This window comes from Bombina bombina, chromosome 9 (genome assembly GCF_027579735.1).
Source record: "Bombina bombina isolate aBomBom1 chromosome 9, aBomBom1.pri, whole genome shotgun sequence".
Taxonomy (NCBI): domain Eukaryota; kingdom Metazoa; phylum Chordata; class Amphibia; order Anura; family Bombinatoridae; genus Bombina; species Bombina bombina.
In genome coordinates, this window is record NC_069507.1 from 268,514,456 (window position 1) to 268,537,071 (window position 22,616).

Consider the following 22,616-nt stretch of genomic DNA (forward strand, 5'->3'; position numbering starts at 1 on the left):
CAAGTCCATCTCTGTAGAACCACTGTTTATTGTACTTAGTAGAAATCCTTGCTCTGTTTAGTTTATGAGGCGTACTTATCAAGCCGTCAACTGTGCTGCAATCGCCGGCACCAATACGCTCGCCTGTCATCGCGGTCGCGGACCTGAATACGCTCTCCATATTTATAAAAAAAGCTGTCAAAAAGCTGTGCACCATGTACGAGGCAATGAGCAGCGGACTGTTGTTAACTAACAGTCATCAATTTCGCTGCTATTCGGCTTTTTCCCAACTTTATTTATACCCTGTCACTAAACACCGCCACTGTACTAAAATGTTTAACCCCTATCACCCCGTCACAACTAAATAAAGTTTTTAACCCCCACCCCGCTGCTCCCGGAGCCCACCGCAACTCTAATAAAGTTATTAACCCCTATCCAACCACTCCTGGAGCCCACCGCAACTAAATAAAGTTATTAACCCCTATCCCGCCACTCCCGGAGCCCACCGCAACTAAATAAAGTTATTAACCCCTATCCCACCGCTCCCCAAGTCCACCGCAACTAAATACATGTATTAATCCCTAAACCCCTGGCCTCCCACATCGCCATAAACTAAATTAACCTATTAACCCCTAAACCTAACAAGCCGCTAACTGTACATTAAAATGATATCATCCCTATATTATAATAAATTTAAACTTACCTTTAGAATTAAATTAAACTATATTAAACTATTAATTAATCTGCCCTATTATAATAAATTTACATTAAACTACAAATTAAATTAACTATATTATATATTTAAACACCTAACCCTTCTCAAATTGTTTAAATCTACTATTAAAAATGACTAAGTTACAAAAAACTAACAACTAAGTTACACAAAATAAAAAAACACTAAGTTACAAAAAAACAAACACTAAATTACACAAAATAAAAAATAAATGATCAAATAATTAAACTAATTACAACTAATCTAACAGCCCTATGAAAATAAAAAAGCCCCCCAAAATAAACCCCCCCTAGCCTACAATAAACTACCAATGGCCCTTAAAAGGGCTTTTTGCGTGGCATTGCCCCAAAGAAATCAGCTCTTTTACCTGTAAATAAAAATACAAATACCACCCCAACAATAAAATCCACCACCCACACAACATTCTATCAGCCAATAGGAATTAAGGTTGAAAAAATCCTATTGGCTGTTGCAAACAGCCAATAGGATTGAGCTTTCATCCTATTGGCTGATCAGCCAATCGGAATGTACGGGACGCCATTTTGGATGGATGAAGATAGAAGATGCTGTCTGGATGAAGACTTCTGCGGGCTTCGCTGAGGACTTCTGCCGCTTCGTTGAGGATGGATGTCGGGCCTTCAAAAACTGTAAGTGGATCTTCGGGGGTTAGCGTTATTTTTTTTTAAAAAAAGGTTTATTGGGTGGGTTTTAATTTTAGGTTAGGGACTTTGGGCGGAAAAGGAGCTAAATGCCCTTTTAAGGGCAATGCTCATCCAAATGACCTTTTCAGGGCAATGGGGAGCTTAGTTTTTTTTAGATAGAATTTTATTTGGGGGGGTTGGTTGTGTGGGTGGTGGGCTTTACTGTTGGGGGGTATTTGTATTTTTTTTTACAGGTAAAAGAGCTGATTTCTTTAGGGCAATACCCAGCAAAAGGCCCTTTTGAGGGCCATTGGTAGTTTATTGTAGGCTAGGGTTTTTTTTTATTTTGGTGGGCTTTTTTATTTTCATAGGGCTCTTAGATTAGGTGTAATTAGTTTAAATATTTGATAATTTATTTTTTATTTTGTGTAACTTAGTGGGGGTTTTTTTAACTTAGTGTTTTTTATTTTGTGTAACTTAGTGTTTGTTATTTTGTGTAACTTAGTGTTTGTTATTTTGTGTAACTTAGTTGTTAATTTTTTGTAACTTAGTAATTTTTAATAGTAGATTTAAATAACTTGAGTAGTGTTAGGTTTTTAGAAATGTAATATAGTTAGTTTAATTTTTAGTTTAATGTAATTGTAGTATAATAGGGAGATTAATTAATAGTTTAATGTAATTTTAGGATAATAGTTAGGGTAGGTTAATTAATAGTTTAATTTAGTTTGTTTTAATTCTAAAGGTAAGTTTACATTTATTATAAAGTTAGCGAGTTGTTAGGTTTAGGGGTTAATAACTTAATTTAGCTTATGGCGATGTGGGTGGCTGGCAGTTTAGGGGTTAATAGGTTTAGTAAGTGGTAGTGATGTGGGAGGCCAGGGGTTTAGGGTTAATACATTTATTTAGTTGCGGAGGACTCCGGGAGCAGCTGTATAGGGGTTAATATATTTATTTAGTGTCGGCGGGGTCCGGGAGAGGCAGAATAGGGGTTAATAACTTTATTACAGTTGCGGCGGGGTCCGGAGCAGCGGGAATAGGGGTTAATAACATTATTTAGGTGGCGGCAATGTCAGGGCAGCAGATTAGGGGTGTTTAGACTCTGGGCTTATGTTAGGGTGTTAGGTGTAAACATTACTTTTATTATATCATAGAAATCAATGGGGTATCGGGCAGCAGCGTACATAAGCTTTCGCTGCTTTCAGACTCCCATTGATTCCTATGACATTTGCAGCCTCCAGGGTGGCGGATTGAAAAGCATGTACGCTGTGCCGGAATAGTGGCGAGCGTACCTGTTAGAAAGTTGATAACTAGCAAAAGTAGTCAGATAGTGCCGAATTTGTATTCGGAACATCTGTAATGACGTAAGAATCGATCTGTGTCAGACTGAGACTGGCGGATCGTATGTTACGTCACAGATTTCAACTTTTGCCGGTCTGTAGGCTTTGATAAATAAGGCGAATCAGGCTCGCCACAATTACGCTGCGGAATTCCAGCGAATTTGCAGTTGACAGCTTGATAAATAGGCCTCAATAGGTGAATTACAATAAGATATTGAAGATCAATTAAAATAATTGTAGCACTTTTTTGCACCTGGAGATAGTATAATTCAGGCCATTATCAATAAAATACTCACTGTGAAATCATTACACTGGTAGTAGTCTGTAGCTGGGACATCCTCATTAAATATGGTGGTGTTGACCCCGTTAAGTTGTAGCACAACATCAAGGGAAAGGGCTTCCTCATGTCCCACAAGGTTGACACAGACCTTCTCTGTCTGCCCGCTCTTCAGTACAGCCGGGAGGATCAGAGCGTACTGTCTATAAAGGAAAACAAACGTGTGTCAGAATTTACATAGGGGTCAGTTATCTGCAGCAGTCAGCAACAAATGTAGAATTGTTGTCACCTAGCTTTATGGCACAGAATGTGACCTGGAAAGGATGAAATTCTGGCTCAGCCCTGCGGGACTATAACTATGGATGGGCGAATGCGCTGAAAGGGAAATTCGTTTGATAGAACCAATAGTCCTGTGGACATACGTTTTGGACAATCGTGTTTTTATAAGAAAGAAAATCCATTAAAATTCAGTAATCAAATGTAACTTTCATTTTCGAATGTTTATAATGAAATCGAATATCGACATTCGAAATTTCAAATGTAACATTCGATTTAACAAATAATATTCAGAAGTTCAATAGTTCATATGGTAGGGAATTTAGTAAATTGATACGTAATAGATAAAATATATCAATTCAAATGATTCTATGTCAAAAATTACAAAATTCAAATATTACATTTAAAGAGAGCATTAGAAATACTAATACATTAAAGGGAAACTAAACCCAAATTTGTTCTTTTATAATTTGGATAGAGCGTGCAATTTTAAGCAGCTTTCTAATTTACTTCTATTATCATTTTTTTTTTGTTCTATTGCCAGCTTTATTTTAAAAAGCAGGTATAAAAGCCCATTTTAGTTTGAGAACCTGGGTTGCGCTTGCTGATTTGATGGCTAAATGAAAGCACCAATAAGCAAGCTCTATCCAGGGTACTGAACAAAAAATAGGCTGGCTCCAAAGCTTTCATTCCTGCCTTTTCAAATAAAGATAGCAAGAGAAAGAGGAAAAAATGATAATAGGAGTAAATTAGAAAGTTGCTTAAAACTGCATGCTCTATCTGAATTGTGAAAGAAAAAAATTTGGGTTTACTATCCCTTTAAACTGATGTTAGAATGTTGTGTAAACATTCGAAATTTGAAACGAACAAACAAATGTGTTAAAATTGTTTCATTTTTTGAATGTTGCAAAACATTCGCCCACCCCTAACTATAACCAATGATGATGAGGTTTGATTATCACACTTGTTGCAACCATCTGGCTGACTAACTCAACCTCTCTTTATTGGATCTCAAAACCAAAGTTTATGTGAAGACAAAGTTGTAAAGATAAGTCCATAATCATAAACTGATTTCCTGTCTGTTCAGTAATATTAAAGTGATGGTTAACTCTGTAGCATAAAGTCAGATATGCTGTAGCTCCTGCGCTAACTAGCATATCGATCTGCTTTTATCATTAAACTCCAATCTAACGGTAATAATTAAGGGTTTTGTCCAGCTCCGGTAACTGCTGTAATGCAGCCTCTGTCACAGAATTTCTCTTTGGCTTGTTTGACTGGCAGTTGTTTTAGCCAATCAGAGCCTCACCATGCGCCCCATGTAACGTATTGACAGCATGCTTCCGTGCTTGTAACTCTGACTGCAAGAAGAACTGCGCAATTCACTACGCCTTTTGCGCAACAGAAATCACGGTTTACTCTTTCTGATGCGTAAACAGCTTAGTGAGTTGCGCATGCGCAGTTCTTCTTGCAGTCAGAGTTACAAGCACGGGAGCGTGCTGTCAATACTTTACATGGGGCGCATGGTGTGGCTCTGATTGGCTAAAACAACTGCCAGTCAAGGAAGCCAAAGTGAAATTTTGTGACAGAGGCTGCATTACAGCAGTTACCAGATCCGGAGAAAAACCTTAATTATTACCGGTAGATTGGAGTTTAATGATAAAAGCAGATCGATATGTTAGCGCAGGAGCTACAGTATATGTGACTTTATGCTACAGAGTTTACCATCACTTTAATACACAATACGAGCCAAGTCTTCTTATAAGGGAAAATACTACAAAGAAAAATGAACTAGTACATATAATGTCATGTAAATATAAGAAGCAACATGGCAAAGAATTCTGGGTGACATGTTTTTTACTTTGTCTTTGTCACCCGTATTGTTATAGCCACAACTTTACATTCAGACTCACTTTGCACATCCTTAAACCGATATTGCTTTTATTTATTGGTTGGTATTAACCTAAATTGGATCCCGCTTTCTATTTCTTCAATTTACTAAAATCTTCCCTAATCTAAATCCTCCTTTATCTCAGAGTGTTGCACTGGATGCCCAGAGATGTAACTTCCGTTATCAACACTGGCTCAGAATAATTATTTTCTTTAATTCATGATAAAATCTTATTTGCCTTGCTCATTTGTCAAGCGCTGCAGAACTGATGAAAACAAAGTTCAGTTTATATTATATACACACTGCTCTGTCACTGCTCTGTGTATAACATTTTTATTATATACACACTGCTTTGTCACTGCACTGACTGTACCATTTATATTATATACACACTGCTCTGCCAGTGCACTGTCTGTACCATTTATATTATATACACACTGCTCTGTCACTGCACAGTGTGTACCATTTATATTATATGCACACTGCTCTGTCATTGCACTGTCTGTACCATTTATATTATATACACACTGCTCTGTCACTGCACTGTATGTACCATTTATATTATATACACACTGCTCTGTCACTGCACTGTGTGTAACATTTATATTATATACACACTGCTCTGTCACTGCACGGAGTGTACCATTTATATTATATACACACTGCTCTGTGACTGCACTGTATGTACCATTTGTATTATATACACACAGTTCTGTCACTGCACTGTGTGTAGCACTGTGTGTACCATTTATATTATATACACACTGCTCTGTCACTGCACTGTGTGTACTATTTATATTATATACACACTGCTCTGTCACTGCACTGTGTGTACTATTTATATTATATACACACTGCTCTGTCACTGCACTGTATGTACTATTTATATTATATACACACTGCTCTGTCACTGCACTGTGTGTACTATTTATATTATATACACACTGCTCTGTCACTGCACTGTGTGTACTATTTATATTATATACACACTGCTCTATCACTGCACTGTGTGTACCATTTATATTATATACACACTGCTCTGTCACTGCACTGTGTGTAACATTTATATTATATACACACTGCACTGTCTGTACCATTTATATTATGTACACACTGCTCTGTCACTGCACTGTGTGTAACATTTATATTATATACACACTGTTCTGTCACTGCACTGTCTGTACCATTTATATTATATACACACTGCTCTGTCACTGCACTGTATGTACCATTTGTATTATATACACACTGCTCTGTCACTGTACTGTGTGTAGCACTGTGTGTACATTTATATTATATACACACTGCTCTGTCACTGTACTGACTGTACCATTTATATTATATACACACTGCTCTGTCACTGCACTGTGTGTAGCACTGTGTGTACCATTTATATTATATACACACTGCTTTGTCACTGCACTGTCTGTACCATATATATTATATACACACTGCTCTGTCACTGCACTGTATGTACCATATATATTATATAGACACTGCTCTGTCACTGCACTGTATGTACCACTTATATTGTATACACACTGCTTTGTCACTGAACTGCGTATAACATTTATATTATATATATATATATATATATATATATATATACACTGCACTGTATGTAGCACTGTTTGTACCATTTATATTATATACACACTGCTTTGTCACTGCACTATGTGTACCATTTATATTATATACACACTGCTCTGTCACTGCACTGTGTGTACCATTTGTATTATATATACACTGCTCTTTCACTTCACTGTGTGTACCATTTATATTATAAACACACTGCTCTGTCACTGCACTGTATGTACCATTTATATAATATATATATATATATATATATATATATATATATATATATATACTGCTCTGTCACTGCACTCTGTGTACCATTTATATTATATACACACTGCTCTCTCACTGCACTGTCTGTACCATTTCAATTATAAATACACTGTTCTGTCTTTGCACGGTGTGTACCATTTATATTATATACACACTGCACTGTCACTGCACTGTATGTAACATTTATATTATAAACACATGGCTCTGTCACTGCACGGTGAGTATGATTTATATTATATATACACTGCTCTGTCACTGCACTGTGTGTACCATTATATTATATAGACACTACTCTGTCACTGCACAGTGTGTACCACTTATATTATATAGACACTGCTCTGTCACTGCACTCTGTGTAGCATTTATATTATATACACACTGCTCTGTCACTAAACTGTGTGTACTATTTATATTATATACACACTGCTCAGTCACTGCACTGTGTTTACTATTTATATTATATAAGCACTGCTTTGTCACAGAACTGTGTATACTATTTATAGTATATATACACTGCTCTGTCACTGCATTGTGTGTGGCACTGTGTGTTCCATTTATATTATATACACACTGCTCTGTCACTGCACTGTGTGTACCATTTATAATATATAAACACTGCTCTGTCACTGCACTGTGTGTTCTATTTATATTATATATACACTGCTCTGTCACTGCACTGTGTGTACCATTTATATTATATGTACACTGCTCTGTCACTGCACAGTGCACACAATTTATATTATATACACACTGCTCTTTGTGAACCATTTATATTATATACAAAATACTCTGTCACTGCACTGTGTGTACCATTTATATTATATACACACTGCTCTGTCACTGCACTGTATGTACCATATATATTATATAGACACTGCTCTGTCACTGCACTGTATGTACCACTTATATTGTATACACACTGCTTTGTCACTGAACTGCGTATAACATTTATATTATATATATATATATATATATATATATATACACTGCACTGTATGTAGCACTGTTTGTACCATTTATATTATATACACACTGCTTTGTCACTGCACTATGTGTACCATTTATATTATATACACACTGCTCTGTCACTGCACTGTGTGTACCATTTGTATTATATATACACTGCTCTTTCACTTCACTGTGTGTACCATTTATATTATAAACACACTGCTCTGTCACTGCACTGTATGTACCATTTATATAATATATATATATATATATATATATATATATATATATATATATACTGCTCTGTCACTGCACTCTGTGTACCATTTATATTATATACACACTGCTCTCTCACTGCACTGTCTGTACCATTTCAATTATAAATACACTGTTCTGTCTTTGCACGGTGTGTACCATTTATATTATATACACACTGCACTGTCACTGCACTGTATGTAACATTTATATTATAAACACATGGCTCTGTCACTGCACGGTGAGTATGATTTATATTATATATACACTGCTCTGTCACTGCACTGTGTGTACCATTATATTATATAGACACTACTCTGTCACTGCACAGTGTGTACCACTTATATTATATAGACACTGCTCTGTCACTGCACTCTGTGTAGCATTTATATTATATACACACTGCTCTGTCACTAAACTGTGTGTACTATTTATATTATATACACACTGCTCAGTCACTGCACTGTGTTTACTATTTATATTATATAAGCACTGCTTTGTCACAGAACTGTGTATACTATTTATAGTATATATACACTGCTCTGTCACTGCATTGTGTGTGGCACTGTGTGTTCCATTTATATTATATACACACTGCTCTGTCACTGCACTGTGTGTACCATTTATAATATATAAACACTGCTCTGTCACTGCACTGTGTGTTCTATTTATATTATATATACACTGCTCTGTCACTGCACTGTGTGTACCATTTATATTATATGTACACTGCTCTGTCACTGCACAGTGCACACAATTTATATTATATACACACTGCTCTTTGTGAACCATTTATATTATATACAAAATACTCTGTCACTGCACTGTGTGTACCATTTATATTATATACACACTGCTCTGTAACTGCACTGTGTGTACCATTTATATTGTATACACACTGCTCTGTCACTGCACTGAGTGTATCATTTATATTATATTTACACACTGCTCTGTCTCTGCACTGTGTATACCATTTCTATTTTATACACACTGCTCTGTTACTGCACTGTGTACCATTTATATTATATAAGCACTGCTCTTCCACTGCACTGTGTGTGCCATTTATATTATATATACACTGCTCTGTCATTGCACTCTGTGTACCATTTATATTATATACATATTGCTCTGTAACTGCACTGTATGTACCATTTAAATTATTTACACACTGCTCTGTCACTGCACTGTGTGTACCATTTGTTTTATATACACACTGCTCTGTCACTGCACTGTGTATACTATTGATATCATATACACACTGCTCTGTCACTGCACTGAGTGTAACATTTATATTATATACACACTGCTCTGTCACTGCACTGTGTGTACCATTTGTATTATATACACACTGCTCTGTCACTGAACTGTGTGTACTATTGATATTATATACACACTGCTCTGTCACTGCACTGTATGTAACATTTATATTACATACACATGGCTCGGTCACGGCACGGTGTGTACCATTTAAAATATATACACACTGCTCTGTCACAGCACTGTATGTACCATTTATATTATATACACACTGCTCTGTCACTGCACTGTGCGTACCATTTATATTACATACACATTGCTCTGTCACTGCACTGAGTGTACCATTTATATTATATACACACTGCTCTGTCACTACACTGTGTGTTACATTTATATTATATACACACTGCTCTGTCACTGCACTGTGTGTACCATTTATATTATATACACACTGCTCTGTCACTTCACTGTGTGTACCATTTATATTATATACACACTACTTTGTCACTGCACTGTGTGTACCATTTATATTATATACGCTGCTCACTCTCTGCACTGTATGTACCATTTATATTTTATACACACTGCTCTATTATTGCACTTTCTGTACCATTTCTATCATAAATACACAGTTTTTTTATTGCATGGTGTGTACCATTTATATTATATAGACACAGCTCTATCACTGCACTGTATGTAACATTTATAGTAAAAACACATGGCTCTGTCACTGCACGGTGTGTACGATATATTATAATATATACACTGATCTGTCACTACACTGTGTGTACCATTATATTATATAGACACTGTTCTGTCACTGCACTAAGTGTATCATTTATTTTATATATACACACTGCTCTGTCACTGCACTGTGTGTATCATTTATATTATATACACACTGCTCTGTCACTGCACTCTGTCTACCATTTATATTATATACACATTGCTCTGTAACTGCACTGTATGTATCATTTATATTATATACACACTGCTCTGTCACTGCACTGAGTGAACCATTTATATTATATAGACTCTGTTCTGTCACTGCACTGTGTGTACCATTTATATTATATACACACTGCTCTGTCACTGCACTTTGTGTACCATTTATATTATATACACACTGCTCTGTCACTGCACTGTATGTATCATTTGTATTATATACACACTGCTCTGTAACTGCACTGTATGTACCATTTATATTATATACACACTGCTCTGTCACTGCACTGAGTGAACCATTTATATTGTATAGACTCTGCTCTGTCACTGCACTGTGTGTACTATTTATATTATATACACACTGCTCTGTCACTGCACTGTGTGTACCATTTATATTATATACACACTGCTCTGTCACTGCACTGTATGTACCATTTATATTATATACACACTGCTCTGTCACTGAACTGTTTGTACACTTATATTATATACACACTGCTCTGTCACTGCACTGTATGTAACATTTATATTACATAAACATGGCTCAGTCACTGCACGGTGTGTACCACTTAAAATATATACACACTGCTCTGTCACAGCACTGTATGTACCATGTATATTATATACACACTGCTCTGTCACTGCACTGAGTGTACCATTTATATTATATACACACTGCTCTGTCACTACAATGTGTGTAGCATTTATATTATATACACTGCTCTATCACTGCACTGTGTGTACCATTTATATTTTATACACAATGCTCTGTCATTGCAATCTCTGTACCATTTCTATCATAAATACACTGTTCTGTCATTGTACGGTGTGTACCATTTATATTATATACACACTGCTCTATCACTGCACTGCATATAACATTTATATTATAAACACATGGCTCTGTCACTGCACGGTGTGTATGATTTATATTATATATACACTGCTCTGTCACTGCACTGTGTGTACCATTTATATTTTATAGACACTGCTCTGTAACTGCACTCTGTGTAGCATTTATATTATATAAACACTGCTCTGTCTCTGAACTGTGTGTACTATTTACATTATATACACACTGCTCTGTCACTGCACTGTGTTTACTATTTATATTATATAAGCACTGCTTTGTCACAGAACTGTGTATACTATTTATATTATATATACACTGCTCTGTCACTGCATTGTGTGTGGCACTGTGTGCTCCACTTATATTATATACACACTGTTCTGTCACTGCACTGTGTGTACCATTTACATTATATACACACTGCTCTATCACTGCACTCTGTGTAGCATTTATATTATATAAACACTGCTCTGTCTCTGAACTGTGTGTACTATTTACATTATATACACACTGCTCTGTCACTGCACTGTGTTTACTATTTATATTATATAAGCACTGCTTTGTCACAGAACTGTGTATACTATTTATATTATATATACACTGCTCTGTCACTGCATTGTGTGTGGCACTGTGTGCTCCACTTATATTATATACACACTGTTCTGTCACTGCACTGTGTGTACCATTTATATTATATACACACTGCTCTGTCACTACAATGTGTGTAGCATTTATATTATATACACTGCTCTATCACTGCACTGTGTGTACCATTTATATTTTATACACAATGCTCTGTCATTGCAATCTCTGTACCATTTCTATCATAAATACACTGTTCTGTCATTGTACGGTGTGTACCATTTATATTATATACACACTGCTCTATCACTGCACTGCATATAACATTTATATTATAAACACATGGCTCTGTCACTGCACGGTGTGTATGATTTATATTATATATACACTGCTCTGTCACTGCACTGTGTGTACCATTTATATTTTATAGACACTGCTCTGTAACTGCACTCTGTGTAGCATTTATATTATATAAACACTGCTCTGTCTCTGAACTGTGTGTACTATTTACATTATATACACACTGCTCTGTCACTGCACTGTGTTTACTATTTATATTATATAAGCACTGCTTTGTCACAGAACTGTGTATACTATTTATATTATATATACACTGCTCTGTCACTGCATTGTGTGTGGCACTGTGTGCTCCACTTATATTATATACACACTGTTCTGTCACTGCACTGTGTGTACCATTTACATTATATACACACTGCTCTGTCCCTGCACTGTGTGTTCTATTTATATTATATATACACTGCTCTGTCACTGCACTGTGTGTACCATTTATATTATATACACACTGCTCCGTCACAGCACGGTGTATACTATTTATATTATAGACACACTGCTCTGTCACTGCACAGTGTGCACCATTAATATTATACATACACTGCTCTGTCACTGCTCTGTGTGTACTATTTATAATATATACACAATGCTCTGTTACTGCACCCGGTGTATCATTTATATTATACATATACTGCTCTGTTACTGCATTGTGTGTACCATTTTTATTATATACACACTGCTCTGTCACTGCACTGAGTGTATCATTTATATTATATATACACACTGCTCTGTTACTGCACTGTGTACCATTTACATTATATACACATTGCTCTGTAACGGCACTGTATGTACCATTTATATTATATACACACTGCTTTGTCACTAAACTGTGTATACCATTTATATTATATATACACACTGCACTGTTTGTAGCTCTGTGTGTACCATTTATATTATATACAAACTGATCTGTCACTGCACTGTGTGTACCATTTATATTATATACACACTGCTCTGTCACTGTACTGTGTGTACCATTTATATTATATACGCATTTCTCTGTCACTGCACTGTATGTACCATTTATATTATATACACACTGCTCTGTAACTGCACCGTGTGTACCGTTTATATTATATACACACTGCTCTGTCACTGCACTGTGTGTACCATTTATATTATATACACACTGCTCTGTCACTGCACTGAGTGTACCATTTATATTATAGACACACTCCTCTGTTACTGCACTGCGTGTACCATTTATATTATATACACACTGCTCTTTCACTGCACTCAGTGTACCATTTATATTATATACACATTGCTCTGTCACTGCACTGAGTGTACCATTTATATTATATACACACTGCTCTGTCACTGCACTGTCTGTACCATTTATATTATAAACACACTGCTCTGTCACTGCACCGTGTGTACTGTTTATATTATATACATACTGCTCTGTCACTTCACTGTGTGTACCATTTATATTATATACACACTGCTCTGTCACTGCACTGAGTGTACCATTTATATTATATACACACTGCTCTGTATGTACCATTTATATTATATACACACTGCTCTGTCACTGCACTGTATGTACCATTTATATTATATATACACTGCTCTGTCACTGCACTGTGTGTACCATTTTTATTATATACACACTGCTCTGTCACTGCACTGTATGTACCATTTATATTATATATACACTGCTCTGTCACTGCACTGTCTGTACCATTTATGTTATATACACACTGCTCTTTCACTGCACTATGTGTACCATTTATATTATATACACACTGCTCTGTCACTGCACTGTGTGTACTAATTTTATTATATATACACACTACTCTGTCACTGCACTGTCTGTACCATTTATATTATATATACACACTGCTCTGTCACTGCACTGTCTGTACCATTTATATTATATAAGCACTGCTCTGTCACTGCACTGTGTGTACCATTTATATTATATACACACTGCTCTGTCACTGCACTGTATGTACCATTTATGTAATATTTACACTGCTCTGTCACTGCACTGTGTGTACCATTTATATTATATACACACTGCTCTGTCACTGCACTGTGTGTACTAATTATATTATATATACACACTATTCTGTCACTGCGCTGTCTGTACCATTTATATTATATACACACTGCTCTGTCACTGCACTATCTGTACCATTTATATTATATAAGCACTGCTCTGTCACTGCACTGTGTGTACCATTTATATTATTATACACACTGCTCTGTCACTGCACTGTATGTACCATTTATGTAATATTTACAATGCTCTGTCACTGCACTGAGTGTATCATTTATATTATATATACACACTGCTCTGTCACTGCACTGTGTGTACCATTTCTATTATATACACACTGCTCTGTTACTGCACTGTGTACCATTTACATTATATACACATTGCTCTGTAACTGCACTGTATGTACCATTTATATTATATACACACTGCTTTGTCACTAAACTGTGTATACCATTTATATTATATATACACACTGCACTGTTTGTAGCTCTGTGTGTACCATTTATATTATATACAAACTGCTCTGTCACTGCACTGTGTGTACCATTTATATTATATACACACTGCTCTGTCACTGTACTGTGTGTACCATTTATATTATATACGCATTGCTCTGTTACTGCACTGTATGTACCATTTATATTATATACACACTGCTCTGTTACTGCACTCAGTGTACCATTTATATTATATACACACTGATCTGTCACTGCACTGTATGTACCATTTATATTATATACACACTGCTCTGTTACTGCACTGTGTGTACCATTTATATTATATACACACTGCTCTATCACTGCACTGAGTGTACCATTTATATACACACTCCTCTGTTACTGCACTGCGTGTACCATTTATATTATATACACACTGCTCTGTCACTGCACTCAGTGTACCATTTATATTATAAACACATTGCTCTGTCACTGCACTGAGTGTACCATTTAAATTATATACACACTGCACTGTATGTACCATTTATATTATATACACACTGCTCTGTAACTTCACCGTGTGTACCGTTTATATTTTATACACACTGCTCTGTCACTGCACTGTGTGTACCATTTATATTATATATACACTGCTCTGTCACTGCATTGTGTGTACCATTTATATTATATACACACTGCTCCGTCACAGCACGGTGTATACTATTTATATTATAGACACACTGCTCTGTCACTGCACAGTGCACACCATTAATATTATACATACACTGCTCTGTCACTGCTCTGTGTGTACTATTTATAATATATACACAATGCTCTGTCACTGCACTGTGTGTATCATTTATATTATACAAATACTGCTCTGTTACTGCATTGTGTGTACCATTTATATTATATACACACTGCTCTGTCACTGCACTGAGTGTATCATTTATATTATATATACACACTGCTCTGTCACTGCACTGTGTGTACCATTTCTATTATATACACACTGCTCTGTTACTGCACTGTGTACCATTTACATTATATACACATTGCTCTGTAACGGCACTGTATGTACCATTTATATTATATACACACTGCTTTGTCACTAAACTGTGTATACCATTTATATTATATATACACACTGCACTGTTTGTAGCTCTGTGTGTACCATTTATATTATATACAAACTGCTCTGTCACTGCACTGTGTGTACCATTTATATTATATACACACTGCTCTGTCACTGTACTGTGTGTACCATTTATATTATATACGCATTTCTCTGTCACTGCACTGTATGTACCATTTATATTATATACACACTGCTCTGTTACTGCACTGTGTGTACCATTTATATTATATACACACTGCTCTATCACTGCACTCAGTGTACCATTTATATTATATACACATTGCTCTGTCACTGCACTGAGTGTACCATTTATATTATATACACACTGCACTGTATGTACCATTTATATTATATACACACTGCTCTGTAACTGCACCGTGTGTACCGTTTATATTATATACACACTGCTCTGTCACTGCACTGTGTGTACCATTTATATTATATACACACTGCTCTGTCACTGCACTGAGTGTACCATTTATATTATAGACACACTCCTCTGTTACTGCAATGCGTGTACCATTTATATTATATACACACTGCTCTTTCACTGCACTCAGTGTACCATTTATATTATATACACATTGCTCTGTCACTGCACTGAGTGTACCATTTATATTATATACACACTGCTCTGTCACTGCACTGTCTGTACCATTTATATTATATACACACTGCTTTGTCACTGCACCGTGTGTACTGTTTATATTATATACATACTGCTCTGTCACTTCACTGTGTGTACCATTTATATTATATACACACTGCTCTGTCACTGCACTGAGTGTACCATTTATATTATATACACACTGCTCTGTATGTACCATTTATATTATATACACACTGCTCTGTCACTGCACTGTATGTACCATTTATATTATATATACACTGCTCTGTCACTGCACTGTGTGTACCATTTTTATTATATACACACTGCTCTGTCACTGCACTGTATGTACCATTTATATTATATATACACTGCTCTGTCACTGCACTGTCTGTACCATTTATATTATATACACACTGCTCTTTCACTGCACTATGTGTACCATTTATATTATATACACACTGCTCTGTCACTGCACTGTGTGTACTAATTTTATTATATATACACACTACTCTGTCACTGCACTGTCTGTACCATTTATATTATATATACACACTGCTCTGTCACTGCACTGTCTGTACCATTTATATTATATAAGCACTGCTCTGTCACTGCACTGTGTGTACCATTTATAGTATATACACACTGCTCTGTCACTGCACTGTATGTACCATTTATGTAATATTTACACTGCTCTGTCACTGCACTGTGTGTACCATTTATATTATATACACACTGCTCTGTCACTGCACTGTGTGTACTAATTATATTATATATACACACTATTCTGTCACTGCGCTGTCTGTACCATTTATATTATAAATACACACTGCTCTGTCACTGCACTATCTGTACCATTTATATTATATAAGCACTGCTCTGTCACTGCAATGTGTGTACCATTTATATTATATACACACTGCTCTGTCACTGCACTGTATGTACCATTTATGTAATATTTACAATGCTCTGTCACTGCACTGAGTGTATCATTTATATTATATATACACACTGCTCTGTCACTGCACTGTGTGTACCATTTCTATTATATACACACTGCTCTGTTACTGCACTGTGTACCATTTACATTATATACACATTGCTCTGTAACTGCACTGTATGTACCATTTATATTATATACACACTGCTTTGTCACTAAACTGTGTATACCATTTATATTATATATACACACTGCACTGTTTGTAGCTCTGTGTGTACCATTTATATTATATACAAACTGCTCTGTCACTGCACTGTGTGTACCATTTATAATATATACACACTGCTCTGTCACTGTACTGTGTGTACCATTTATATTATATACGCATTGCTCTGTTACTGCACTGTATGTACCATTTATATTATATACACACTGCTCTGTTACTGCACTCAGTGTACCATTTATATTATATACACACTGATCTGTCACTGCACTGTATGTACCATTTATATTATATACACACTGCTCTGTTACTGCACTGTGTGTACCATTTATATTATATACACACTGCTCTATCACTGCACTCAGTGTACCATTTATATTATAAACACATTGCTCTGTCACTGCACTGAGTGTACCATTTATATTATATACACACTGCACTGTATGTACCATTTATATTATATACACACTGCTCTGTAACTGCACCGTGTGTACCGTTTATATTATATACACACTGCTCTGTCACTGCACTGTGTGTACCATTTATATTATATACACACTGTTCTGTCACTGCACTGAGTGTACCATTTATATACACACTCCTCTGTTACTGCACTGCGTGTACCATTTATATTATATACACACTGCTCTGTCACTGCACTCAGTGTACCATTTATATTATATACACATTGCTCTGTCACTGCACTGAGTGTACCATTTATATTATATACACACTGCTCTGTCACTGCACTGTCTGTACCATTTATATTATATACACACTGCTCTGTCACTGCACCGTGTGTACTGTTTATATTATATACACACTGCTCTGTCACTGCACTGTGTGTACCATTTATATTATATACACACTGCTCTGTCACTGCACTGAGTGTACCATTTATATTATATACACACTGCTCTGTCACTGCACTGTATGTACCATTTATATTATATACACACTGCTCTGTCACTGCACTGTCTGTACCATTTATATTATATACACACTGCTCTGTCACTGCACTGTGTGTACCATTTATATTATATATACACTGCTCTGTCACTGCACTGTCTGTACCATTTATATTATATACACACTGCTCTTTCACTGCACTATGTGTACCATTTATATTATATACACACTGCTCTGTCACTGCACTGTGTGTACTAATTATATTATATATACACACTACTCTGTCACTGCGCTGTCTGTACCATTTATATTATATATACACACTGCTCTGTCACTGCACTGTCTGTACCATTTATATTATATAAGCACTGCTCTGTCACTGCACTGTGTGTACCATTTATATAATATACACACTGCTCTGTCACTGCACTGTATGTACCATTTGTGTAATATTTACACTGCTCTGTCACTGCATTGTGTGTACCATTTATATTATATACACACTTCTCTGTCACTGCACTGTGTGTACTAATTATATTATATATACACACTACTCTGTCACTGCGCTGTCTGTACCATTTATATTATATATACACACTGCTCTGTCACTGCACTATCTGTACCATTTATATTATATAAGCACTGCTCTGTCACTGCACTGTGTGTACCATTTATATTATATACACACTGCTCTGTCACTGCACTGTATGTACCATTTATGTAATATTTACACTGCTCTGTCACTGCACTGTGTGTACCATTTATATTATATACACACTGCTCTGTCACTGCACTGTATGTACCATTTATATTATATGCACACTGCTCTGTAACTGCACTGTGTTTATTACTTATATTATATACACACTGCTCTGTCACTGCACTGTATGTACCATTTATATTATATAAACACTGCTCTGTCACTACACTGTATGTACCATTTATATTATATACATATTGCTCTGTCACTGGACTGTATGTACCATTTATATTATATACACTTTGCTCTGTCACTGCACTGTATGTACCATTTATATTATATAAACACTGCTCTGTCACTGCACTGTGTGTACTAATTATATATAAACTGCTCTGTCACTGCACTGTGTGTACCAGTTTTTTTATATACAAAAATCTCTTAAACATTTAATATAAAAATTGGTTATTGTTACTTAATGTGCCATAATATCAATTGTTCACAACATCTTGTTACTTGAGCTTATCCAGTTAAGGACTAGATTACATGTAAGCTTTTTGTGCGCGTTGCGTTGCACTCCTATTATAGATTTAATGTAAAAAGTTATGGCTTGCGCACTAAACTGACGTGCATAAAAAGCCAAACTTACAATATAACTTGCACAATAACCTATTCCCCTATAGAAGTCAATGGAGGAAAAAAACTTGGGGGGTAAATTTCCAACTCGCATGCAAACACCATCACACACTGCTCTGTCACTGCACTCAGTGTACCATTTATATTATATACACATTGCTCTGTCACTGCACTGTATGTACCATTTATATTATATACACACTGCTCTGTAACTGCACTGTATGTACCATTTATATTATATACGCACTGCTCTGTCACTGCACTGTGTGTAGAATTTATATTATATACACACTGCTCTGTCACTGCACTGTGTGTACCATTTATATTATATACACACTGCTCTGTCACTGCATGGCGTGTACCATTTATATTATATATACACTGCTCTGTCACTGCGCTGTATTATTTATGTACTATCACTGTACTGTATGTACCATTTATATTATATACACACTGCTCTGTCACTGCGCTGTATTATTTATGTACTGTCACTGTACTGTATGTACCATTTATATTATATACACACTGCTCTGTCACTACACTGTATGTACCGTTTATATTATATACACACTGCTCTGTAACTGCACCGTGTGTACCGTTTATATTATATGCACACTGCTCTGTCACTGCACTGTGTGTACCATTTATATTATATACACACTGCTCTGTCATTGCACTGTATGTACTATTTATATTATATACACATTGCTCTGTCACTGCACTGTATGTACCATTTATATTATATATACACTGCTCTGTCACTGCACTGTCTGTACCATTTATATTATATACACACTGCTCTGTCACTGCACTGTATGTACCATTTATATTATATACACACTGCTCTGTCATTGCACTGTATGTTCCATTTATATTATATACACACTGCTCTGTCACTGCACTGTATATACCATTTTTATTATATAAACACTGCTCTGTCACTGCACTGTTTGTACTAATTATATTATATATAAACTGCTCTGTCACTGCACTGTCTATACCATTTATATTATATACGCACTGCTCTGTCACTGCACTGTGTGTACCATTTATATTATATACACATTACTCTGTCACTGCACTGTCTGTACCATTTATATTATATATACACTGCTCTGTCACTGCACTGTATGTACCATGTATATTATATAAACACTGCTCTGTCACTGCACTATATGTACCATTTATATTATATACACACTGCTCTGTCACTGCACTGTGTGTACCATTTATATTATATACATACTGCTCTGTCACTGCACTGTGTGTACCATTTATATTATATACACACTGCTCTGTCACTGCACTGTGTGTACCATTTATATTATATACATACTGCTCTGTCACTGCACTGTGTGTACCATTTATATTATATACACACTGCTCTGTCGCTGCACTGTGTGTACCATTTATATTATATACACACTGCTCTGTCACTGCACTGTATGTACCATTTATATTATATACACTGCTCTGTCACTGCACTGTGTGTAGCATTTGTATTATATACACACTGCTCTGTCACTGCACTGTGTGTACCATTTATATTATATACACACTGCTCTGTCACTGCACTGTATGTACCATGTATATTATATACACACTGCTCTGTCACTGCACTGTTTGTACTAATTATATTATATATAAACTGCTCTGTCACTGCACTGTGTGAACTAATTATATTATATACACACTGCTCTGTCACTGCACTGTGTGTACCAGTTTTTTTATATACAAAAATCTCTTAACCCCTTAATGACCACAGCACTTTTCCATTTTCTGTCCGTTTGGGACCAAGGCTATTTTTACATTTTTGCGGTGTTTGTGTTTAGCTGTAATTTTCTTCTTACTCATTTACTGTACCCACACATATTATATACCGTTTTTCTCGCCACTAAATGGACTTTCTTAAGATACCATTATTTTCATCATATCTTATAATTTACTATAAAAAAAAATATAAAATATGAGGAAAAATTGAAAAAAACACACTTTTTCTAACTTTGACCCCCAAAATCTGTTACATATCTACAACCACCAAAAAACACCCATGCTAAATAGTTTCAAAATTTTGTCCTGAGTTTAGAAATACCCAATGTTTACATGTTCTTTGCTTTTTTTGCAAGTTATAGGGCCATAAATACAAGTAGCACTTTGCTATTTCCAAACCACTTTTTTCCAAAATTAGCGCTAGTTACATTAGAACACTAATATCTTTCAGGAATCCCTGAATATCCCTTGACATGTATATATTTTTTTTTAGTAGACATCCCAAAGTATTGATCTAGGACAATTTTGGTATATTTCATACCACCATTTCACCGCCAAATGCGATCAAATACAAAAAATCGTTCACTTTTTCACAAATTTTTTCACAAACTTTTGGTTTCTCACTGAAATTATTTACAAACAACTTGTGCAATTATGGCATAAATGGTTGTAAATTCTTCTCTGGGATCCCCTTTGTTCAGAAATAGCAGACATATATGGCTTTGGCGTTGCTTTTTGGTAATTAGAAGGCCGCTAAATGCCACTGCGCACCACAAGTGTATTATGCCCAGCAGTGAAGGGGTTAATTAGGGAGCTTTTAGGGAGCTTGTAGGGTTAATTTTAGCTTTAGTGTAGTATAGTAGACAACCCCAAGTATTGATCTAGGCACATTTTGGTATATTTCATGCCACCATTTCACCGCCAAATGCGATCAAATTGAAAAAAAAGTTAAATTTTTCACAATTTTAGGTTTCTCACTGAAATAATTTACAAACAGCTTGTGCAATTATGGCACGAATGGTTGTAAATACTTGTCTGGGATCCCCTTTGTTCAGAAATAGCAGACATATATGACTTTGGC

At 35.6% G+C, this 22,616-nt stretch overlaps 1 protein-coding gene across 1 annotated transcript in view; it reads right to left on the reverse strand.

Moving 5' to 3' along the window:
• LOC128639706 (ovostatin-like) overlaps positions 1-22,616 on the reverse strand; it is a 214,110-nt gene that overhangs the window by 181,253 nt on the left and 10,241 nt on the right. Inside the window, exon 2 of the mRNA XM_053691823.1 lies at positions 2,987-3,170. Within this exon, the coding sequence (XP_053547798.1) occupies positions 2,987-3,170 (184 nt within the window). The remainder of the gene's footprint in view (positions 1-2,986; positions 3,171-22,616) is intronic.